The 26163-nt window shown below is 40.6% G+C and overlaps 1 protein-coding gene across 1 annotated transcript in view; it reads right to left on the bottom strand.

Moving 5' to 3' along the window:
• The window catches only part of tpcn3 (two pore segment channel 3), a 152829-nt gene extending 127021 nt beyond the window's left edge, over positions 1–25808 (bottom strand). The window contains exons 1-2 of the mRNA XM_039738370.1: positions 25386–25808; positions 19206–19288 (exon numbers count right to left, since the gene is read on the bottom strand). Coding sequence (XP_039594304.1) covers positions 19206–19288; positions 25386–25496 — 194 coding nt within the window. The 5' untranslated portion in view covers positions 25497–25808. The remainder of the gene's footprint in view (positions 1–19205; positions 19289–25385) is intronic.
• Positions 25809–26163: the final 355 nt, after the last annotated feature.

Raw genomic sequence — 26163 nt, 5'->3', positions numbered from 1 at the left:
TTGTACTCTTGTCTGCTTTCTCCATCTCTCTGACTATCCCACTTCTTCGCCATCCTCTTCCTCTGTATACTGTCCTGTACTTCCTCATTCCACCACCAGGTTTCCTTTTCCTCCTTCTTCTGTCCAAGCACCCTTCTTGCTGTCACCCTTACTACTTCTGCTATAGTTGCCCCCCCCCAAAAAAAAAAAAAGAAGAAGAAAAAGAAGAAGAACAAGAAACCTTATTTATAAAGATCCTGCATTTGCACTTCTTCTAGCCAGGGTTTGGCAGTATACGCTACTCTAGTGGGCACTTGTGAAAGTGCTTTTGGAACTTACACGTGCTTCAGGACTGCTGGTTCATAAGTGAAGCACCCCTCTAGTTTCCTCGAGCCCAAGTGAATTCTTCAGTTTAAATAAAGGTTTTCTTAGCACATCATATCTTGAACAGTGCCTTTGTGAAATACAAAATAAGGTGAAAAAAGATAAAGTTCAATGGTTTAGTCAATGCCACAACCACAGCTTTGCAGTTGCAAGCACAAAACAATACCACACCCATCCAATCGCTTTGTGGAAACATACTTACTAGTACAGCAAAATGTCACTCTAAATAATTCTTACATTGAACTAGGCTCCTGTATTAATTACACAGGCATACTTTTTATTATACTCATTCTGAAACACCTAATAGTGTTTTAATTATAATATCAGAATTTAAACTCTTTTTTTAATTTTAGAATGATTATGATCTTAGTCAACAAACTTATAAAGTTTTTGACTATTTGCTTGCTAATGATCACACTAAGTCACTAAAACAGCAACTCCTCTCTAGCCCGTCTATGTGAGTATCCACTCTGTGTAGATATCACAATTACCCAATCAAATGTTATACAAAAGTGTTTGTCATTAGTGATGAGCGAGCACCAAAGTGTTCGGGTGTTTGGTCCAAACACATCGCGATGTTCGTGTGCTCTACCGAGCACCCGAGTATAATGTAAGTCAATGGGAGACAACCAGGCACCCCCTGCTCTGAAGAGTGGAGGGTGCCTGGTCCATTGGAAAAGGTCAGAAAGTGACAGAAACACCACCCAAATGGACCGGGAACAGCATGGGGACAATGTTTGGATGCATCTTGGACTCCCAAGTCGTTGCTGGGAACCAGTTTGTCCGAGTTGTACGCCACTTTTACAGACAGACAAAAACACGCCCAAAACCCCCCCAAAAAATAAATTTTACAGGAAAAATGACACTCTACAACTTTATATGCCAGTGCCTGCAGGTAAGCCGACGCTCTAAAACATTATATGACAGTGCCTGCTTATATACCACCCAATGACGTGTTCCGGCCAGCCAATCACTGTAATGCCAGCACCTGACATGGCTACTGGCATTACAGTGAGGGCAGTACTTACCTGCCCCTTGATTGGCTGTCTCCAACCCATGAAACGTGCGGGGCGGAGATTCGAGCAGGGCGTAAGAGCACATGTGGTGTTCGTTCGAGTAGCGCCATGCTCCATAGCTCCATAGCGATGCTCGAGCCGAACACATGTTCAGCCGAGCATGCCCGCTCATCACTATTTGTCATGTGTAGTAAAAAAAAATCATTTTTAAATAAAAACTTTTTTTGAGAAACATAAGCCACACACAGAAGTTTCTTTGTGACCTGCAGAATGACAACAGAAAAACTCCCAACTAAACAAATAAGTTTAATAAAAAAGTTTTTCATTACTTAGGAAACTGATTTGAATAAAATGTGCAGCTACGGACAACAATTAGGCCACAAAATAACAAGCCATTGATTTATTTTAGATGAGGGGCAGAGGTGGGTAGAGTAGCCAAAAATTGTACTCAAGTAAGAGTAGCGTTACTTCAAAATTAATATTACTCAAGTAGAAGTAAAAATTAGTCATCCAAAAAACTACTCAAGTAAGAGTAAAAAAGTATTTGGTGAAAAGACTACTCGAGTACTGAGTAACGTATTTGACACACCACCTAACCCTTAACGCGCACACGTACCGGTCCCGGGACATAACAGCGTTTTAAAAACGTTACAGTAATGTGTGCATGCCCATCTGCCATGCATCTCGACACCCTACCCATCAAATGAAACTTCAAAGTCTCGTCTTACCGATGATATAAACCATTTTGACACACAACAACCACAGCACTGACACTAAAGCCTTTTTACAGAGAAGTACATACTTTTAAGAGTTGACTTTCCCTACCTTTGAAGACCCCCTGCAAGTCAAACATCAATATTTCCGAGCAGTATTGATCCCATTCTGTCCGTAAGGCTCCAGTGAATATAATCCAGTAAAACGATTTAGGTCCAAAACACACGATATATCCTCAAAGGGACAAAAACTCCAGAAAACGTTTCATAACTTGAGACCACCTACGTAATTTTTTTTCACTTATATTGATCATATCAGACGTAATTTGTTTCTGTCGGCGATAACCATGCTACCGCATGAAACACGGAAGTGTTAGCTTCTGATCGACACCTAAGTTGGCCAATTACGACAGGTCTGGGGTTGACTGGCACCTTGTATAGCCAACGAGTGTCACAGACAGCTAAAGGATGACGTAAAACTCCAAACCCTGGTAGAATCTACCAGTTTGATTGGACACTGTGACTGACACTCAAAACTTACAGCCAATGAGCAGCCAAGCATTTTGATATGTAACTTGCCATACTAACTTGTAAACAAAACAATCGGAGCTGCGCGAAGGTGGCATTTGTGCCAGTCTGCAGAGTTGGTGCGTGGTTGTTTATTGTGATTTCGCCAAGTTTTTCGCATTTTAAATATGAATAAAAGTACCGATAAACGTAAATAAACGCTCGATTAAATAATAGATGCATGTACACATTGTAAAGTATTCAACCGCCCAGGGACGTCTAATGGCAGAGAGCACGTGCCACGCCCTTGTGCTTTCTGCTTGCTAGTGATTGCTGCCATCAAGTGGCACATGGAAAACGCTGAGCTGTGTTGTAACAGTTTGTAAAAGAAATGTATATAGTTTGTGTGCATTTTATAAAAAAAAAGTAAAAAATAAAAATATAAATATATTTTTGGCCCATAAGACTTGTATTGACTATTTTTACATAGAAATGTGTATTTTTTATTGTTTTTATTATTTTTATAACTAATAGAGTGACACTGTGTGTAGATATAGATTCCTTTAGGTGTAAGCTTTCAGTAGAGCCCTCATTGATATCTGTGGGTTGAAGCATTCAAAAGTTATTACACTTTTTCCATACGTTCCAAAATGTGGATAATGGTCCCTCTAAAAAGCACCTGGGCATGCCCACAAAAAAACTGGCGTAAAAATGTCATTTTTACAGGTATTCTTTTCAAATTTGAAATGTGAGTAGTCAACAAGTTATTCTGTTGGTACATAGTGTGTTTCTGTCCCCACCTACCTACTGCAGCTTTATTTTCCTTTATTTTCATAAAAAAACTTAGGCGAGAACAAAAAAATTCATTTTTTTTGTGAGTTCTAATGTGCATAACTTTTGATCAGTCACACCTACAGTGATTCTGACTACTAAGGGTGAAACTAGACAATGTTACCTTTACAAAGAGACCAAACATGTGTTTATACTCCAGATAGTTCAATAACAGCAATGATTCTAATTTGGAGAGGTCAAATTACAAGCGATTTAGCAAAAATGACCCCGCTTGATAAGCGGAATTATTCTAAACACACTCCACTCCATCCCATGGATAAAATAGGTCATAAAAATCAAGTGTTGGCACAATTCTTTCTCAAATACTGCTGTAGCATTTTAACATTATTTCTTATTTTCTAATATTTAGGTTTTATCAATTCATGATTTCTAGTATGAGCTTATTATCTGGAAGTGCCAAGTCTGACGAATTCCATTTAAGGCATCTGCTTCTTACTTCCTGTCTTGAAAAGCAAAACTAAATGGCTGTGCATCTCATCTCTGTCAAATATCAAAGAAAACATCTAAAGGAGACAAAATTTTCTACGGGTATGAAGCAGTACTTTTAACTTTTAAAGTGGATACAATTTTTAAAAACGTACAAGATTTTTGGAAATGTTATGCCAATGTTTCATTGTGTATTTCTAAAATGACCATTTATGAGGAAAAAATGCAGAATTATTAAAAGACTAAGCAGTAGCCATCACATGATTTTCCCAGGTTAGTTACCCTTCTATCTTCCGAGTCTAATTTAATTTTTGGGTCATGCAGACACTAGTCTTTCTTTGCTGTACCAAACACCAAGCCTTCGGCCAGGAGTGTCACAAGCAGTGGCTGCTGGACTTCATTCCAGGCACTTTCTTAATCTGTAAAAAATCACTGCTGCTAACACAACACTCTGTCTTAAATTTTACTTGACTTGCTATATGAGAAACAGAACCCTCAACTGCTATATTTTTCTTCAACTAGCAGCCAAACAATAATGCAAAGCAAGCCAACAGATGACCAGTTAACTCAGGGATCTCAAACTCCATTCTAGAAGAACTCTCATTTTTGGTATGGCCAATTTCTTTATCAGAAAGCAATTACTGGTGCTAATGAAACATGTTATTATAATATGGTTATGTTTTACATGTATATTTTCACCTAATCAAGGGTTTTTATACATGTAGATTCAAGATTTGATGTTAGGGTTATGTTTAGTTTTGCATATAAAAAGCTGAATTTTATTACTGTTTATGTTTCCGTTTCCCACCATTGATGTTGATCACATGATGACATTCATCACAGTGATGATGTCACGGGATGTGATGTGTAAACAGGACGTCCTAAACACTTGTCCATATCCTTTGGTGGATACTCCAAACATTTGAAACATCCTAGTAATAGTTAGTTTCGTTTTCAAAGTGGGCCTAGCAATAGAGCAAAATGACCTCCATTCAGACTTTGAAGCATGATTTCATCTGGTTCTTTTCATTCCAGTTCACCTGTATCAATTAGTTTTACCGAATTTGAACCTCAGCATGCCCCAACCCCGTTTCTTGCTTTAAAAAGTCATCACCTGACTCTACTGCTCTTTACAATATTCCTCTGACATCCTGCATGTCATAAATAAATAAATGCACCTTATCTGGATGGTCCCACTTGTGGCAAGTCATTATGGTAGACTAACCTAAAAGATGAAGATAAAAGAACTCTTCAGGCAACTAATTGAAGAGAAGACTGAAAAGCACAGCTCATGGAATGGATACAAGAAAATGTCCAAGTCACTGAATATCCCTTGGAGTCCAGTTAAATCAGCCATTAAGTAACGATAAAAGTATGGCACAGCTGAAAATCTGCCTAGAGCTGGCTAACCACCAAAACCGAGTGTATGCAAGAAGAAGTCTAACAAGGGAGGCCATCAAGAGAACTCTCACATGCTACATTGGCTGAGATTCGGGAGACTGTGCAAATGATAACTATTTCTCAGGTGCTTCACCAGTCACAGCTTTATGGAAGAGCGGCAAACAGAAATCAGCTGGTAAAAAGATGCACATGAGTTTAGCTAGAGTTTCCAAAAAGGCACATGGAAGACTATGAAGCAATTTGGAAGAAGGTTCTGTGTGTTTGGACCAAAATTGATCATTTTGACCATTATTTAAATGCTATGTTTAACGTAAACCAAACACTGCACCTTATCAAAAACACACCATCCCCACCGTGAAGCATGGTGGTGGTCGCATCATGATATGAGTATGCTTCTCTGCAGCAGGCCCTTGATGGATTTTGAGAGTAGAAGTTAAAGTACAGCAAAATTTAGGAAAACCCTGAAAGACAACTGGAAATAGTCTTCAAGAAAAGTGCACCATGACAAAAGATTTGTTTCCTAGCAAAGACAACATCCCAAAACATAAAGCCAAAGCTATGCAGCAATTACATCAAAAGAATAAAGTGAATGTCTTGGAGCGGCCTGGTCAGAGTCCAGATTGTAAATCAATTGTGAATGTGTGGTTGGATTTAACAAAGGCTGTTCAATCACAATGCCCATGCAACCTGACGGAGCTAGAGCAATTCTGCAAAGAAGAATGGGGAAAAATTACAGTGTCCAGATGTGTAAAGCTGATAGGGACCTATGTATCTACTAAATACTGACTTGAAGAAGGGTGAAAACTAATGCTATCAATTATTTTGTGCTTAGGTTTTGTCCCGGTAGCGAGCTGGCAGGTAAACTTTTCAGCAAAACTCGGAGATGTGCATAAGGAGAGGAAAAAAAATCAAAGATAGCAACCAAAGCTAAAGCTTGAAACACAATTTGTATTCAAGAGGTACAAGCAAAGAGGTCAAAACTGAACAAAACTCGTGAGAAGAATTTTAGCAAAGTTTTTTGAAGATTGGATATGGAAGAGAACACCGAGCCAACCTTTAAACCTGTTGTGTCAATTACAAACAGGTCATGACTAGTGATGGAACAATATGAAAATTTATGACTGATACCAATTGTTTGGTGGTTCTGCAGACATTGGATAAGCACATTTGTGAAAGTGTAAAATTGACATTCTCAATATATGCATTTAGTTTCAGATATGAAAATGATACCAGCTCTTGGCATACAAATAAACAGTCTCAGAGTTCTATAATTGTATAATTAAACTGCTCACATTTTAAGTCACTGGTCAGTCACTTTAATTCAGTCTAGGCAACATTAACATTAGCTTAATAAACAAAATATACAATCTCTGAGTTATATATTTTATACTTAACTGCTCTCAGTTAAACATTTCCAATAACAATTTTATTTAAAACTAGCAACTGGGAGCCCGATCGAATCGGGCTACAAATTCTACGTTTGTGAATTTCATACTTTCTCTGCAAATAATTATTTGTTTTTTTAAGTCCTTGAAATGATTTTGTTATCATGGCACTGATTTGTGCTTAAAATAGACCTTTTCAGCCGATGTAATGAAGAGCTTCCTGTTTAAACGGAGCTGAGAGACGTGAACTCAGCTCTTCGGCGCACCTCATTTGATTTTTTCCGCCAAACAAATTTTCAAAACAAACCGTATTTTACGACTCTAATCAGAGTCGGAGTAATAATTATGTTGGCGTGGTCATTTTAGATCTGAGATCAGCTAAACTTTAAACAATGACCGTTGTTAATACCCAGCCATCATTACTCAGTTTGCTAAATGATGTCAGAAGGACGGATGCCAAAACCGAACTGCCCAAAGATAGATTTCGACGTACCAAGCAAATGGCAATACGTTCTAAATTACTTACGGTTCTGGAGCTGTCGAAGGGTTTATGTTAGTCCTGGAAAGTATGCCCCACCAAACCAACGTTCCAAAAACCAACCGAACTTACTGGTATCTGCTTGAACCAACACCGACCTACTATACTCGGCCATCCAGCGGCATCACTGAAGCATTCAAACATTCTTAGCCAATCATGCAATACTGCGTCCGCATTTGCCACGTGATGTTCTAACTACAGAGGCAGAGTCCCATTGCATGGTTCTAACTTGTATTGAGTCGAGGTATTAACGCGAACACCATACATACGGGGTGTTGACACGAACACCATACATACGGATATTATCAAATTATATAAATGGATTAATAACAAAAAATCTGACATAACTGATCCTTCAACTGCAATGAATTCCACTGATTTCTGAGTACTGCTTTGAGCTTCTGTCCTTTCTGAACTGAATTTTCTTCAGCTATCAAATGCTTGCACTGTTGGCAGAGTTCTGCTACCCTTGGCCAGCACTAGAACTTGAGCATTCCTGACTGAGGCCAATCTGATGTTCTGAAACTCATCCTGCTCCTTAGTATGCCTTGCCTAGATGTTAACATTTCAATTTTATGTATTGTAGGTTTTACAAGCAGTCCCTCCTCTGGAAATTTTCACAAAACATTGTCTGCAAATAGCATTTCTAGAGTCATCTGCACAAATGCTAAAGTGAGCCCACACTGCAGACATTTTTCTACCTGCTACATTTTGTTGCTGAAGCATCATGGGAAATGTTTTTGAAATGAGAATAATCGGCAGTATCAGGTTATTTCTAACAATCGTCCAATAGCCGATTGTACCATTTTCTTCGGCCAATATCAACAGTGGGCCGATACAGTTGGTGCATCTCTAGTCATGATCTCTGACGGCTTGCCCCTAGAAATTCAGGCTGCGGACCCAACAACAGGTACTCAAAATAGCAGCAACTGAAGAACCTAAAATGGAAACTGAGTAAATAATCAGAGGAATGGAATCCTTGACCTAAAAAAACCCAAGTCAAATGCATGATTCTACCTCTTGCTATCCAACTGAAGCAAAAGAACCAACAGCAAAACCAAATTATGACAATTTTAGATCACTCGGCACAAATCTGTTTTCATTCCCACAAAACACTTTTGGCTTGAAAAATGAATGAATTTGTTAAGTTTTAAGGCCTTTGTTTTCACATTGAGATCCCGGTACCTTTCACCTCCATTATAAAACACGAGTAACGGCGCACTGCACGATAACATGCAGTGAATGCACTTAACTTCAGCGTTCACAGTTTTCATCCTCTTTCTCTGTATGTTTGCCATTCGTCTGCTCAGAGGTTGATGCGCTTGCTGCTTCCTGAGCAGCTCTTCTTTTCTCCACCCTAGCGGCCCGATTCTTTTCTTCTTTCGTCGGCATCTTTTTGCATTAAAAAAGTCAGTGTTTGTGTTGTAATTACTTGATACGTTTTCCTTAATTTTTCACTTAAGCTGGCACTTAAGTCTTCAATCTGCCTCAAGAATGATTTAAGATATGAAGAGGTAGGTGAAGTGACGGCGAAGGTGGTAGGGAATGAGAACGGCGCCCGTATGCATGCGCCAAATGGGCGCAATGCTGGCCACTGCTGACAGTTGATTCTACAATAAAATAAAAATAAAAAAGAGGAATAACCTTGGAGGTCAATCATCATCATGAAAGTGGATAGTAGACGTCACATAGTATATGTGTACAAAATTTCAGGTCAATAGGTCATCAAACGGTTTGCGAGCCACAGGTGATTTAAAATCTTGGACAGACAAATGGACAGCCACGGTAGTGTATTATATAAGAAGACAACAGCAGGTTACGTATATATTTTTAAATTTATACAAAAAAAAAATATTTTACTTCAGAACACAATTTCATGTAGGGAAATTAATATATACCTTGATTGTGAAGAAATGTCCTGCTGATCAATTTCAAAAAACCTAAATGAAATCCATTTTGATTCAATGCTGTACAATAATAAAATGTAAGGGTGAATACTTTGTAAAGGCTCTGTAATTGTGGGTCACACCCAAGGCTCTATGTGGCAATGGAATCTACAGTTCAAAACAGTTCAGAAAAAAATAAATAAAACTCAGTCTCTCTGTCACTAAAAATACATATCCACACAAAACTATATTTAAAAAGGAATGGCAAGCTACATATAGGCCTGTATTTCTGCATGCTGTTATTTCTAGTTTTAAAGTAAATTCTCAATAACATTTAAGTGCAGTTCTTTTTAGATAAGCTCCAAGTTACAATTACAATTAAAATTAATTGCAAAAGTATGTTATTAAAAGTTCACCGAGTACAGCCTTAACCACTAACGGTCTTAAATAGTAAAGAGAGGGTTTTGGTTATGAATGGAAAAGATCGAGTAAACTGCTGGCACACATTTCAACATTACTTAAACAGGGTACCTCTGCAAAAGGATGTCAAGTGCACCTCTGAAGAGAGACCACAAAGTGCCCACAGTAAACAGAATTTCTTTAAACCAACCAACAGCGGTAGCTCCCGTACCCCACTTAGCTCTTTGGACATTTAGTTACTGAACTGAACATTTTTATTTTTTTTCATACACTCTAATGAGGCATGGAAATTGTTCTCCACCAGATCACCGCCACATATTGTGGAGCTTGAAAAGGGCAGAGTTGCCAAACCCAAACTTTCCACTGCTTTCTCTTAACACCTGTGGCATACCCAAGTGACACACTCCCGAACATGCAGTCCTGTTTCGCACACTACAGCTGTTCTACCCTTTGTTATATATGTAGTATATGCTGTGGACTGGGACCCAGACACAGGCAGACGGACAACATAGTTCCACCACACACTGTTTATGTACAATATATTTACAAATCTTTTGTGCACTCACACACCCCAATGTCCAGGCCTCACTCTTTCAGTGCCTTTCTTCTGGCCGCCTCCCGTCCTCTCTCCAGCTCTGTCCTCTTCCACCCGACATCCACTGCTGACTGGAGGGAGACGGCCCCTTATATGGGAACCCGGATGGGCTCCAGCTGCTTCCCGGCAATCAGTCATGGCCACACCCCAGTGTGGCGGAAGTGCCGGCTGCGCACCCGGAAGCCGTCCGGGTCTCCCCTGTTCTCTTCCACCCAGCACTTCCTGGTGTGGCGGAAGTGCTGGGCTCCAGGGTTCCTCAGGCACCTGGGCGCCGCCTGGCGGTGGCCACGGGCCCCTACAGGGTTGGGCTTCCAAGCCCTCTAACCCGTGGCCCCCAATACAACCAGGGCGATCGCCCTCTTGCGGTCTGGAGGAGGCACAAGCCCTCCTCTGGTCCTCCTGGGCGTCCCGGCCGGGCTCCAGCCCCGACCGGGTCCCAGACGGGATACTCCGGCATCGGGGCACCGCCTGGCGGTGGCCACGGGTCCCTACATAACCAGGACGGACGGTCCCTACAGTGCTGGGCTTCCAAGCCCTGTACCCGAGGCCCCCAACATAACCAGGATGGACGCCCCCTCGCGGTCTGGAGGAGGCACAAGCCCTGGAGGACCACAATGCCAAGACACTGGCCTTAGCTGGTCTGGTAAGAATAATTAATGTTATATTTCCTATCATTACCAAGAGAAAGCAGCATGTCTTCATTGTAAATAACATTAACATAATATTCTCAAACCTGCTTAATCCAAATCATGGTTTTGAAGAGCAGGAAGCTGTCCTGGTAGCACTGGGGACAACAAAACTGAACATACCGATCAAACACAGACACAGGACTGTGAATCTACGAAGCAGCAGCACCAGGACACCCCCAGTCTGTACTTATCTTGTCCTTCAGCAATCACATACAACTGACATTTGCATAAAGGAAGCAGTTCTGAACTTTGACCTAAAATTTCAAACCAGCAAAGGAAGACAAAATACTAAATAACTTCTGACAATAAAATTGGAGATCCCATACCACCCATCAACCTAAAGTGTGCAAAGAAGGAGATTTGTTAAATAGGGCCTTGCTAAAAATACAAATCCTTGTCAACCAACCTCTTTATTCTTGATTCTGTACACATGCTACTTTTTAGGAAGAAAAAATTGCACAACAAAAATAAATAACATAAAAAACAAATCAAACTGCAAGATACCAAAGTAGGCAGCGACTTTAAATCATTTCATTAAAAGTAGGAATGATTGCAATGCCTGTGAAACTTTATTTTAAAATGACACCCTTTGTATAGTGATCATCCTCCCAACACACTTCACATAACATCACTTATTTTAAAAAGATGCTGTTGGATTGGACTGAGCGATGTCATGCATGTGTTTGTATGATTTAGCAAAGGGGTTGATGGTTTTGAGCATGGAATCTAGCTGGAGAAGTAAATGTTCGCTGCATGCAGAGTTTGCTTTATTTTGTAAGCGTACTTCAGTATATATATGTATATGTATATGTATATGTATATGTATATGTATATGTATATGTATGTGTATATATACATACACACACACACAGTGGGATGCAAAAGTTTGGGCAACCTTGTTAATAGTCATTATTTTCCTGTATAAATCGTTGGTTGTTACGATAAAAAATGTCAGTTAAATATATCATATAGGAGACACACACAGTGATATTTGAGAAGTGAAATGAAGTTTATTGGTCACACCAATGTTGCAGCGATTTTCGTCAGAGAAGATCCTGAACCCCCTGCCAAAAGGGACATTTGCATTTATCCCAGAGGCAACTCCTGTAAACAGATTTCCACGCTCAATATGAATTGCGATCCTATGGTTTACCCACTTTTATTCCCTTACGGAGACATTGGCTGGCACAAAGATTTGCAACATGTTCCCAATAAAAGAACCACCAACCAAATCAGGCTTACTCAATTCCAATTTTACGAATACAGATTATCAATGAGGAATACATTTAGTATTTTGCACTCCAGCGGTAAACTATTCCAACAGTACAGTGGTGTGAAAAACTATTTGCCCCCTTCCCGATATCTTATTCTTTTGCATGTTTGTCACACAAAATGTTTCTGATCATCAAACACATTTAACCATTAGTCAAATATAACACAAGTAAACACAAAATGCAGTTTTAAATGATGGTTTTATTATTTAGGAGAAAAAAATCCAAACCTACATGGCCCTGTGTGAAAAAGTAATTGCCCCCTTTACCTAATAACTGGTTAGGCCACCCTTAGCAGCAATAACTGCAATCAAGCGTTTGCGATAACTTGCAATGAGTCTTTTACGGCGCTCTGGAGGAATTTTGGCCCACTCATCTTTGCAGAATTGTTGTAATTCAGCTTTATTTGAGGGTTTTCTAGCATGAACCGCCTTTTTAAGGTCATGCCATAGCATCTCAATTGGATTCAGGTCAGGACTTTGACTAGGCCACTCCAAAGTCTTCATTTTGTTTTTCTTCAGCCATTCAGAGGTGGATTTGCTGGTGTGTTTTGGGTCATTGTCCTGTTGCAGCACCCAAGATCGCTTCAGCTTGAGTTGACGAACAGATGGCGGACATTCTCCTTCAGGATTTTTGGTAGACAGTAGAATTCATGGTTCCATCTATCACAGCAAGCCTTCCAGGTCCTGAAGCAGCAAAACAACCCCAGACCATCACACTACCACCACCATATTTTACTGTTGGTATGATGTTCTTTTTCTGAAATGCTGTGTTCCTTTTACGCCAGATGTAACGGGACATTTGCCTTCCAAAAGTTCAACTTTTGTCTCATCAGTCCACAAGGTATTTTCCCAAAAGTCTTGGCAATCATTGAGATGTTTCTTAGCAAAATTGAGATGAGCCCTAATGTTCTTTTTGCTTAACAGTGGTTTGCGTCTTGGAAATCTGCCATGCAGGCCGTTTTTGCCCAGTCTCTTTCTTATAGTGGAGTCGTGAACACTGACCTTAATTGAGGCAAGTGAGACCTGCAGTTCTTTAGACGTTGTCCTGGGGTCTTTTGTGACCTCTCGGATGAGTCGCCTCTGCGCCTTGGGGTGATTTTGGTCGGCTGGCCACTCCTGGGAAGGTTCACCACTGTTCCATGTTTTTGCCATTTGTGGATAATGGCTCTCACTGTGGTTCACTGGAGTCCCAAAGCTTTAGAAATGGCTTTATAACCTTTACCAGATTGATAGATCTCAATGACTTCTGTTGTCATTTGTTCCTGAATTTCTTTGGATCTTGGCATGATGTCTAGCTTTTGAGGTGCTTTTGGTCTACTTCTCTGTGTCAGGCAGCTCCTATTTAAGTGATTTCTTGATTGAAACAGGTGTGGCAGTAATCAGGCCTGGGGGTGGCTACAGAAATTGAACTCAAGTGTGATATACCACAGTTAGGTTATTTTTGAACAAGGGGGCAATTACTTTTTCACACAGGGCCATGTAGGTTTGGATTTTTTTCCCCCTAAATAATAAAAACCATCATTTAAAAACTGCATTTTGTGTTTACTTGTGTTATATTTGACTAATGGTTAAATGTGTTTGATGATCAGAAACATTTTGTGTGACAAACATGCAAAAGAATACGAAATCAGGAGGGGGGCAAATAGTTTTTCACACCACTGTATGTCGTAGATGCGTATGTTAAAACAAAGGGCATGCGTCTCAACTATCTCAGATTACATCAACAAGATCTGCGCGTGGAACAATACAAAGGACTATCAGACGCACTGCAAGCAAAGGCTGAAAATAACAAAATACGTGTAGGCAAAATTATCATAATACCGTCCACATTTCCAGGAAGTCCAAGATACATGCATCAAAACTATTGTTGTAGGTAAATCGTTCGACTCAATATCTGTCGTCTCTAGCAAATCACCTATTCAGAACTGCGTCTTTCAAGAATTACTTCTTTCTTCTTGATTTCTGAATTCCTTTCTCACCATTTTCCGTTCCTATTCTTACACTGCCGTATGCTACGGTGGGCGTCGGCTAGTTTTGAATATTTTAATATGCAAATCAATATAAATTGCCCTTTCCATTCAATGTTTTGTTAAAAGACAAAGGCAAAAGCACTTGTAAAAAAGAAGACATTCACCCAATGCAAAAAGGAGGTCCTGCTCAGTGAAGAAGAGGTAAGGAAGAAATTAAATATTTGGTAGTTTAAGCAGGGGTATAAGCAACAAAAGAACTGATGGAGTGGCACAGCATGATGGAGGCACTCAAAAGTTTAAGTTCAGAAAGTCGCACAGTGTCCGAAATAAAAAAAAAGAAGTGGTCAGATATCAAAGTTGATGTGCAAAGGGCAAGTCGCAACCCACCATCTGTCAACACCGCTGGAGGAGGAAGCGGAACTCCGGGGCTCACACCATTTGAGCAGGGTGCTGCTGCAATTTTTGACAAGACACTTATAAATGTCACCACAACATTAATAAGACACATATTCACATCACAGATAATTTTCACATTAAAAGAGTGGAAATGCTTTCTATTTACATAAGCAAATTCATTCTGTGAAGGCGCCTTTATAGTAACATGCGTGCAGTCGATCGCTCAGATTACCTTTGGAAAGCTGGACATTGCTGTGAATTGTGCTTTGATGTTCAACCACAGCATAAGGAAATCTTATATATCTGGATAACAAGCAGATAATACCATCCCATACAGGTGGGCAATGGCATGGCGAGGCTCAGTGATGACTGAAAAATACCTGATCAGTCAGCCAGCTTACGTTGAAAAGCCCCTGTGGTTAAAACCAGAGGGTGTACAAGAGTTGTAAAGGTGCAGGTACCAGTAGAGCCCAATTCCTCCAAGTCTGCCTTTGTAAAGCCGGCGCTAGTTCAACACACCGCCCCAAGAGGACAGCTCTTGGAAATCAAAATCAACTTAGAAGCCAGTCATCACCATGGAACAAGAAATCAGTATGATCTATAAAAACGTGCTCTTTTCTAATTCTTCTGTTTACAATGTCTTCTAACAACGCTAAAGCTGCCACGGTAGTTGGAACAGTTTGGCCATTCCAAGCAACATCATATTGTTACAGATTGATTACAATCAAGTGCTTTAAATTTGTACACGATATGCAATTAATTTTGGTGTATTTGATAAAGCTCACGTCATGGATGCGAATATAAAAAGAGACGGAAACCACACAGAAACAGTAGAATTGCTTTGACGCTGGGTGCCGCCTGTTTACAAAACCAAGCAGAAACGTGTGTACGCCAGGGTTTGAGCTAGCGTGAAAATGTGCATAGCTTTATGCTAGTTTTAGTTTTTATACAGCTCAACGTGAGCAAGAAAATAGGCACAGGCATCATTCTTGTGAGTATGTGCAATTTATACACGATTCTCCTGAAGAACAAGTCAGAGGGTCCCTGCCAATCGATTCCTTGGTGGGTTCCTGTATGATCCAACTCTAATGACTATTTCCAATGTGCAAGCATAGTGGGTTCTGAAGGCACTAGAGGATGTAGCATTCTGAGTGGGAATGTTAGAGTAACCAATAGATTCAAAGACGAACTCATTGTGCCAGAAGAAGCAGATGCAGTTAAATGTCAGAGAAAACGATTTGACAATACCTTATCATAAAACTACAGAGGAATCCCTGCACAATCACTATGGAGAATGTTGGTAGTTACTGGGCTAACTGGGAGGAACAGAAAGACATCTCTTTACAGGGAGGCAATGGAGACTTAATATCACTGATGTTCAGCCAGCAGGAGAACATTACAGATAAGGATAGGAGAGGAAGTGAAAAGAAATCGTCTAGCAGCATGAGGCAGCAGCTCAGGCAAAACAATTTCTTTGTGAAAACAAAAGAATCCAATAAGCCAATCCTTTAACTTGAAATCACAAGCACAAAGGTATGTGTATTTTGCATTGATTGGCTAAAAAGTACTTGCTGCACATTAAAACACGGAGAAGAAATCTGGAAAGAACGCATATGGATATTATTGCAAAAGCCTGAAAATATCACTGCTGAAAGAAAATGAAAGACTCTCATCAAGCTCCATTCAGGACCACCACCACACCACTAAAAAAAAAACAAAATGAATAGAATTTTGGAAGAATGCAGAGGAAAGAATGGAGCAAGGTCATTTTAATAATGTAAGGGTTATGATGAATGGATACTGTGGAGACCCTGCTGTAATAAGAGCTGAAAATAATCAATAATAATAAGAACAAAGTGGTTTATGCTTCACATTGCTATGCAGAGTTTTCCTCCATATTTATACAACGACTTACCTAACATTTATGCAGATATACAAAAGCATTTTAACTTGAACTAGCAATAGTCAGACTACACAAAAATCTTTTAGTCTCTAAAGCAAGGTGCTTTGCACTTGACAACATCCAGAGACATGTTACAAAACAAAACAAATGGCTTCAGAAATTTCTTTCAGAAATCAGACCTGCCCTACAAAGCCACTTGTAAACATGTGAAGAATTAAGAACTTAGTAGTACATCGAGTTCTTGTTTTGATGACCACAACGACGGTGATGAAGACATGTTCCTTGTCTCCACACTTCCTACAGGTTTATGACATTAAACCAGCATTGCAGGTCAAGTTAAGTGCCATTTTCCTTAAAGTTTGATTAGTTTGTTGGGTTTGTGTGGTTTGGGCTTAAATAAAAAATGATTTTTCAGGGAACTGCTTAGTTCTCAAAATACACCATACCCTTAGCCTGAATGTTTAGTTGGCTCACAAACTGGTGAGGTATGGGTAGAGCTTGAGAAGATTTTACTCCCACATCATCAAAGACATTAGGTTGATTTAGTGGGCGATTGTAAATTGGCCCTATGCAAGTGTGTGTAAGTGTGCACTGCGATGGACTGGCGCTTTGTCCAGATCTGGGTCCTACCTCATATCCAATGCTGCCAGAACAAGGTCCAGGCTGCAGCAATATACTAATTATAAATTTGCAAAGAAAGAGATGTGATCAGTCAAACTCTGTGCTAATTAATATTAATTAATATCAGAATAAATTAAGTCTACAGATGCACATAATCAATACCTGATCGTTTAGTTCACCTGAAAGAAACGATACTCCACTGGGATCCCCTGCATTTTCTGTATGTAATCGACTAGTACAAGTACTTCTCCTTTTTAACCTTTCTTTCAATTACCTTTCCCTGGACCCAGTTACATACTTCAACTGTAATAACTAATGCACTGTAATAAGTAATGTGGGAGAAGAAGGAAAGGAGAAAAAACCTACAAGGACGGTGTCATTTATAGTCAGGCCCCTGCTGATGAAAATGAGAATAACATATAAAGGCAAACTTGTTTAAAACCAAACTATTGAAGTAGTGTGAAAGACACTAGCAATAAATAGGAAACTGAAAGAAAAAGACTTACTGAAGGCATTCCTGCAGTTTATCTTACTTTTGGCGCGACCCCCAACAACCCTGACGTTAGGAGGAATTAGAATGGGCTTGTGGCAATCTTTAAAGAGTGGCACTGGGAGGAGACCACCTCAGAAGTGTATTCATTCTGGTTTTTACTTTTGGGAAATAAGTAGCGTTACATCATGTGCAATTAAATATCAGAAAACAAGCGACCTTTAAAGAGATTATTTACTGACAAGGTGGCAAAAGGGTAACTCACCCTCTGTCTTGCTTACACAGCTACTGAACGGTTATTTGATAACTAACGACAGGCTGTAGCCTAATAATTAAAATGTATATAAGGAGTTAGGAAAAAACTCACCGATTCGCCTCACTTACTTTCCACTGTAGTAAACGCTATTCTGTCTGTAAACTGGGCTGATTGAAGGACTAGAGGGAATGATCACATTTGTATGTAAACACACTAACTCCCCATCTTACCGCTTTAGCATTAAAATAGAAGGAAGCTATTTTGGCAGCATTCAGTGTAAAACAGGAACCATCACTTAATTGTAGGTCTGTGCGAGGCATTGATATATATATATATATATACTTAAAAAAAAGAAGATGGCCACACAGCCAAGATTTTTATTTCTTATTATTCTATAGTAACTGCTGTGACGGGTGGCCACGGCCATTACCTAGCCAGGACGCCAGCTGGATGGATGGGCTTGGGGAGATAGCATCGGCACAGCATTACCTGCCCCAGGGAGCTAAAGGGCAGCCCACCATTGATTACCACAGGGTACGCTGGGAGTTAGAGTGTGGCACAGCCCTGTTGCGTTACATGGGGGCTGCCAGGGGGAGCTACAGTTATTACGCCTGGGAGCGATTCCAGATCCGATTAATGAGCTATCTGGAAAACTCCCAGGGTCTGCTTGAAAGAAGCCGCCTCACTCAATTCAGGGAGTCAGAGTCGGGAGGAAGAGGGACAAAGCTTGCCAAGAGGAGGAGCGGAGGCGACAAAGAAGAAGGGACTGTGAATAGTGTATTTTGGTGCTCTGCTTATTTGTACTGTGCTGCTGTGGGAAGCAAGGGAAAAGCGCTTCCCCATGGAAATAACCGCCGTGTGTTGTGTGCGTAAACTCGTGTCTCTACCTGTCTGTGTCGGGGTGGGGCGGCTGTACACGCCCCCTGGCTTCCACACAGCCAATCAAGGAACTTCTCAAACAAATTTAATGGGAATCACCTGGATGGCAGTCAAATGTAATTACAGTGTTTATTAATAGGCAGTACAAAGACCAGATAATACAATCATTACTGAATACTGACAGAAGAAGCCAACAATGGAACAGAGGCAGGAACCATCTGAGAAAATAGCAATACATTTGTGTTAAGTAAAAAAAATAAAATAAACAAAACATATAGCATAAAATAACATTCTCAAACCTTCATAAGTCAATTCAGGAGTGTAGGATTCAAAGCCTACACTGGAAGCATCAGTTGCAAGACAAGAACCAAAAATAAATAAATAAATACAAATAAATAACTTATTTAAAGGAAGCAAAAGATTATGTAGTGCTCAACAGCAAAAATCATTTTTATGATTTTACTTGAATATAAACACTTATGAAATCAACTTCATATTTAGGTGAAAATAACCCTGAAGACTTTTTTCATGCACCTTCTTTTAATCCATAAAGGTTTCAATCAAAGTTGTTGCACTGGACATTTAATTTTTTCTTTAATTAGTGACCAATACAAGAAAACCCTTACCTAATGCTCTCTGGAGACTTTTCAAAGGGAACATTCCGGTTGTACTGCGCATCGGAGACATATGTAGCAGCGGTCTCAAATTGCTGTTATTGTAAATAAAAAAAATAATGTCAGTATAAAAAAAGTCAAAAGTACTTCATCTAAAAACAATTTCTGACCTACATGACAGTTCTAAAGATTCAAATAATTAAGCAAACCTAAACAGAAGCCTATTCTGCAAAATAGATAATAACAATCAAGTCAAGTCAAGTCGGGGAGTTTGCACTGGTACAGCGCGTGGCCGCACCCACTACATGACGAAACAACTCAGGATCCCAGTTTGCAACCCTCCAGGCAGACACGCGGTCCAGTCCCACCCTCTGGAAATGACCCTCTATCTGCCACAGCCAGGTGTTACATGGGTGACCCCTTGGCCTGGTCCAGCCACTTGGGTCCCCAACAATGAGGATTTTATGAGCCGGAACAACCTCAGGGAAACATACCTCATGGCCGTAGTGCCATAACTGACGCTCCCTCACAATGCAGGTCATGTGCCTCATTCGGGACTCCATGAACAACACAAAGTCAAACCAACGGTACCCAAGGATTTTACAGAGAGACACAGTACCAAAGGAGTCCAGTCTTCGTCTCAGGTCACTGAATAGCGTCCATGTCTCGCAACCATATAGCAAGACAGGAAGCACCAGGACTCTAAAGACTTGCACCTTGGTCCTTTTGCATAGATATTAGGAGCGCCACACACCCCTTTCCAGCGACCTCATGACCCCCCAATGCTCTCCCAATCCGTCTACTGACTTCATAGGAAGAGTCACCAGAGACATGAATGTCACTGCCAAGGTAAGTAAACCTCTCAACAAGGTCGACACTCTCTCCACAAGCAGACACACTGCTGATGGCCGTGCCCAAGACGTCATTACCTCTTTCAGGGCTGATATTGACTTTTGTCAAAAGGATGAGTAGATGATGGTAATCAACTGTAAACTGTGACAAAACCAACTGTTATGTTTTTGTTGGACTCTCGTTGCTAGAAGGAAAGTTAGTTTCATTGGTTTGACCGAGATTTCCTACGCTCGTGTGAGTAGTAAGGCGCAAACACCGGCAAAAATGGCACTGACATAATGACGAGAGATCAAAGTAAATGCGTAAAGCAAAAATACTCTGTGGATGAAGTGTTGCCTGTTCTCTCTGAACTGGACGATGACTTTTCAGACTCCAATTTTGATACAAGTGATCGAAAACAAATGTGAGGTTCCAGCTTCAGCTGACTGGTCCCCAGCTAATTGTGGTGCTGAACAGGTTCCTGTAGCTGACATGCCTACGACAATGTTCACCAGGAGGACTGCCACTTAACAATGATAAGAGGTAGAGACCAGATTGCAATGCACAGCGACCAGTGAAGACAGCCTGGCAGCACATTCTTGGCAAACTGGTAGCCACAGCATGCAGCAACAGACGTTTTATGTTGATTTATGTGTGAAGCCATTGCTTTTCAGAAACTACTGTATGTTGTTTGGAAAAAAATATTCAGCCCTCAAAGAGTTAAATATAATAACACCATAATAACAATGAATGCTAGTTAAAGGCTTTCTGAAGTGAAGACAAACAAAAAGTCTTTGAACACAACTTATGTGAGTTAAACAGCTCTTAATGCAGGATAGCTAGTAAATTTTAAACCTAAATTATCATCCCTGGGCTCCTGGATGCTATCTGGAGGGTGTGAAGGGGCTCCCCCTTTGATGGACTTCTAATCCCACACAAGATTCAACTCACTCACGACGAGTACCTTCTCTCACCCAATTCATGTGACCGCAGACCACCTAGCTTTGGCTTCAGGGTAGCCTACAGTGATCGAGGGCTCAAGTGAAGAGAACTTGCTGTGAAATAAACATTTTAAGACAAAATCAAAACAAGTGGCTTACGCACAAGACATTCTTCTTCGCTTCAACTTGCATAGATGGCCACTTTTTTTATCTTTTATTTAGAGGGCAGGACTTGATTTTAAGCACATACACTGGCCACTGGAAATAAATTCTGTTATGTTACAAAATACCGGTGCCATAAATTGGATTTATGAGATAAGCGCCGTGAGAGAGAACTCTGTCATGGGGACAAGGTTCAGTGAGGCAGAGCGTAAGAAAGCTCACTTAAGTAAGTCTGTTGTGTAAGATGAGCATCAGCAGTCAGAGAGAACTTTCATTTGGCTAAAAGAGCATCGAAGATTGTTTTTCACTCTCCGCAAAAAGAACACGGCCAAACCAGAGCTTATGTTGCGTTGTATAAAGTACCGGACAGTCATAATGGAACAAAAGTAGAATGACCTTTCTGGAAAGTGACTTAAGTAAAATTTGTCCATGAGAAGAAAAAAAAAAAGCCAATTAGAAATTTTAAAGTTTACGGAAAGTAACAGTTAAAAAGCAAGTTACGTGAATTCAAATTTTAACTGTCACAAACTAGGGATGCCTTCATTTTCTAAATCTCTATTTTTGTATGTTTCTCTCCACTTTAAGGCTGCCTTAGTGAAACAAAATGTGGCGACTGAATTATCAGTGCATTATTTCAAAATCCCTGCAAAACAGACTTTGTTGCAACCGTTTTCAAGGTGTCTCACACAAAGAGGTCAGACTTTTGCTGTTGCTTTAGCCTGTGGACTCACGGAGACCGAGCCACTGGAAAGGACTGGCCTTCAACACGTCACATAATTAGGTACTGCGCGCCCCAGTCGCTCCTGTACCCTTTGGATTTGTGCCTTATGTGCGTTTATGTCCATCACATTTTAGATGCAGGACTGATTGATACTTCATTGTCTTCAAACACCCAGCAAGTGCCAGAGATTTAGTGTTTGCTAGTTCATCACTTGAAATGACGTTTGTTGTTTAAGCAGCCCCATTAATCAGGCAGCTTTAGTTCAGCAAAAGTGTCAATATTTGCCAGCCCTGCGCTCACATCAGCACCTCAACTGCGCTCAATTCAAGCCCAAATCACCCAAATGCAAACCCTTTCTGCCTAACCTTGCTAAATGTACGGCTCATTTCTTACTGGCTGAGTTCACTACTCCACAGCACATCCAAAGCTCAGTTTTTCCCACGGCAGACTTGTCTGTGTGGTGCTGGCACTGGCACATGGCAGGGACACATGAATGTGTCTGGACTGTGGTTAACTTGGCCTTCTGTAAACACAGGGGTGCACATCTAGAGGTTACTTCTCAGTCTCCCATTGCTAGACACGATTGTGCCAAGCTTAGAGTCCTAGCAAGTGAAGTTATTTAAGAGTCACGTACTGAAGGTCCTGCCGTCAGTTGCTTTCATAGTGTTTGGACTTTAACATTTAGACAACCCTCCATTACACACTAAGATGGGCTAAACAGGCCACCATATCCTCAGCACCAACTTCCAACTCCTCTTGTAGAATTCATTGATGCTCCCAGGCCAGCTGAGATGCAGCATATCCTGGATCTTCTCCCAAGTGAGCTGTGTCTCCTGAAACCTTCTCTGGGAGGCAATCATGGCATCCAACCTAAATGCCCCAATAACCTCAACTGGCTTATCCTGACCAAGAAAAGCAGTGGTTCTACTCTGAGGATTTCCTGTACTACTGAGCTCCTCATCTGTTGAATATCTATCTCTCCAATATAAGAGGAAATCCTGGGACAAGACATTCTCAGAGATAATTTCAGGTCCCGCGAGAGATAATTTCAACTCCCGCGAGAGATAATTTCAACTCCCGCGAGAGATAATTTCAACTCCCGCGAGAGATAATTTCAGGTCCCACAAGACGAAACTTTTTGGCAAGAGATTTTGACAAGTCTCACACTCCTCTCAAGCATTTACAACCACGCCCACGGTCCAATAACTTCTCATTCGTGTGAATGCTATTGTCAGACACAGTTCCTGCACTCTCATCTCCAATAGGGGTCGGAAATAAAAGACAAAGAGTAGAAGACAAATTAGAACATCGTAAAGAGGTTCAAAAACGTTGGTGCGATACAGAGCAGGTTAGAGATTAGTACTAAAATTTGAAAGTCTCAGAAAACTTATAGTAAAGATTGCATTAGCACTAACAAATGGAAATTATTACTTGGTGAAATAATGGAACAGCGAAAAAGAGATCGAAAATATATGGACATAGGTAATATGACAGAAGTATGTAGATATTGTATGGCTTTAAACTTTAAGTCAGAGATTTGTAGATTGTCTAATTCGTGTTGCCATCGGGGAAAAGTAGGGTTTCTTCCCAATGAAGAGGTGTATCCACGAGAATTAAAAGATTTGTTGTTTGGTAAAAGTGTAAACCACAAATCCGAGCGGCATAGACGCAAAGTGGCTGGCGCATAGCGCAGACCTGGGTGTTGGCGAGCGGAGCGAGCAGGTGGTTAAGCCCCCTAGTTTTATATAAAGAAAACTTTGATCAATTTTTATGGTGAGGATAGTAAGTTAATGCAGTGAATGGCACTACTGCCCCACATCTGCAGACACTGGTTTAAATCTTGAAGCAGGCACCAACAAGATGTGTAGACTTTGCTTATTCCAACACGTCTGCAATTTGGTTTTCTTGGAGTAAATCCAGTGTCCTCCAGCAAAGCAAAGAAGAACTGTCAGGTAAATTGTTGACTCTAACAAATAAATGAGTGCAAACACTCCTGCAATGGACTAAATGTTCATCCCGGGATAATCCCTGCCTTGCAACAGGTGCTGTATATTCTCCTGCTCCGGCAATAATTAGGTTCAGACAATGAAGGAGTTGCATCATCAGTATATACAGTATATCTTAGCCTCTGGTATCGTAAAGGAGCAAGAGTCCTTTTAAAATCATAAAGCCAAATCTGTTATCATTTATTCACAATTATGGAACCTGTTACAGATCTAAATTTATAAAAGGTTCTTTCCGGACCCCCCTTAAATACTTTTAGTTGGGATAAACAATTCTGAAAATGTATATACTGTATGTATCATGTTAACAGAAGACAAATATGTGATTTAAAAATCATAACTTATATAAACTTATTCTGTGACTCTGTCATTGAAAAGAAGTGTATCATGCTACTCTGAATTCTCACAAAGGAGATATTTTACTCATTTTTATTAAGAATTATATAAATTTGCATGCATCGTTCACTCTTTCCAAGCTTCTGCCAGTGCTGCCCAGTTAGGCTCAGAACCTGGTGATCCTTGACTGGATTAGGTTGGGTTGCAAATTGACGAACATCACGTTGATTACATCTCGCCTGAAGAAGGGGCCTGAGTTGCCTCGAAAGCTTGCATATTGCAATCGTTTTAGTTAGCTAATAAAGGTGTCGTTTTGCTTGACTTTTCTCTACGTCGGTCATGTAATTTATTTCAAAGCTGAGTCGGGTCGGAGCCTATCCTCAATTGAGTGTAACTGCAGACCGCAGTACCTATGAGGCAGTCGCGTAACACCCGTCGTATTAGCCTATGATTAACATTAGAGCCCCGTTACACTACGGTTAAGATTAGGGTTGTTGAAGGGTTATCTATCTCATAGGTATTGCAACCTGAAGGAACAATCCCTGGGCAGGCAATCCAACCATCATGGGGCATCAAATCATTTACCCACAAACCTGCCTGTATATTTATAGGCTGTGAAAAGAAAGGTGAAAATGTATTCTAAATGATTACCGATCATCAAATAACAAAATATATTAAAGACCTCTGCGATTTTAAAGTATAATAAGTCTGTAATTCCCTGCTAAGATTACTTTTGCCCCCCAGTGACCTCGCGTGAGTGTCCTGCTCGTGCACGCACCAGTCATTGAGGCCCACGGAGAGTAAGCACGCGTGCGCGTGACTCACACAACTGCTGCACTTTGTTCGCAGGTGAGCGCTCCGTGATTAAGCTCACTCCGGCCCGGTGACAAAACCGCGTTGTATTTCTGTCTGTGTCGGATGCTTCGTGTAGTCGGCAAAGCGGGTTACGTTTTCTCGCTTAACTTTATTCGGGATGAGCGCACCCGTGCCTCTCGCCACGGGGCAGGGGCCGCAAATCTGTTGCAAGTTTCCAGACTGTAGAAAGTGCCGTTCGTGTCTGCATCAAACATCCTAAAATAAACTCTTAATTAATAAATATTCCTATTTTAAGGGGTGGCGATCTCGTTAGGGATATGTTTAATTAAAAAAACGCTAACGATTATCAGTAAAATGCCGAAAAGTCCACAGTTTTGCTTACCAGTTTGGTTTTAGAGGGATGCTGCTCTGCACGATTCCTCCCGTTTACGGTTGAGTTTTCCACCGTGATCAAGTCTTCGGAACCGTTAACTCCTTTTGCATCTACAGGCATGTTCGACTAAATAAAAGGGGGAAAAGAGCGGAATGCCAGAACCGAGAGGAATGTCGTTTTGCTTTAATCCCCAGAATTTCCAAGTCGCTGGTGATCAAACTGAAACGCGGCTTTGTGCGCCCTCCTGCTTCGCTACATTCAAAAAGTCATTCCTGATGTTTGTTTTCTTCTTCTTTTTGTTAATCCAAAAGTCTTTGCGACAACGTAACAGATGCCTCTTTGCAAAGCAAAGTTTCCGAGACGGGCGGCTTACTCTTTCCTTGCTGAGCCCATGCTTTTTGACCGACTCCGTCATGTGACAGAGACCTGCGGCGGAAACAGAAAATTTCGCAGTGAAAGTGAGTGCCAGACTGAAAAAAGGAGAGAAAAAAAATCATCTCCTGGCGTATTCTTATCGATGAAGATAAAAAAAATTGGAAAGAAGAGAGAGCTGGAGTGCCACTGACACACTCGCGCGTTTTGTTTTATATATGTGAACGGTAATCGAGGACGTTGATTTAAACCTGCTCAGTGTTTCTTATTTCATAGTGAGCTCCCTTTCTGTGTCTTTAAGTCACTTTACGATTGGAGTTGTAAAAAATGTGCAATAAACATGCCTTCTGTATCGGGAATAGGTCATCTACTCTACCAGTCGAAAGTTTGGAAAGGCCAGGACATGTTTATGTTT

Source organism: Polypterus senegalus, chromosome 16, assembly GCF_016835505.1.
Source record: "Polypterus senegalus isolate Bchr_013 chromosome 16, ASM1683550v1, whole genome shotgun sequence".
NCBI lineage: Eukaryota > Metazoa > Chordata > Cladistia > Polypteriformes > Polypteridae > Polypterus > Polypterus senegalus.
This window is presented reverse-complemented; position numbering and strand designations above follow the sequence as displayed.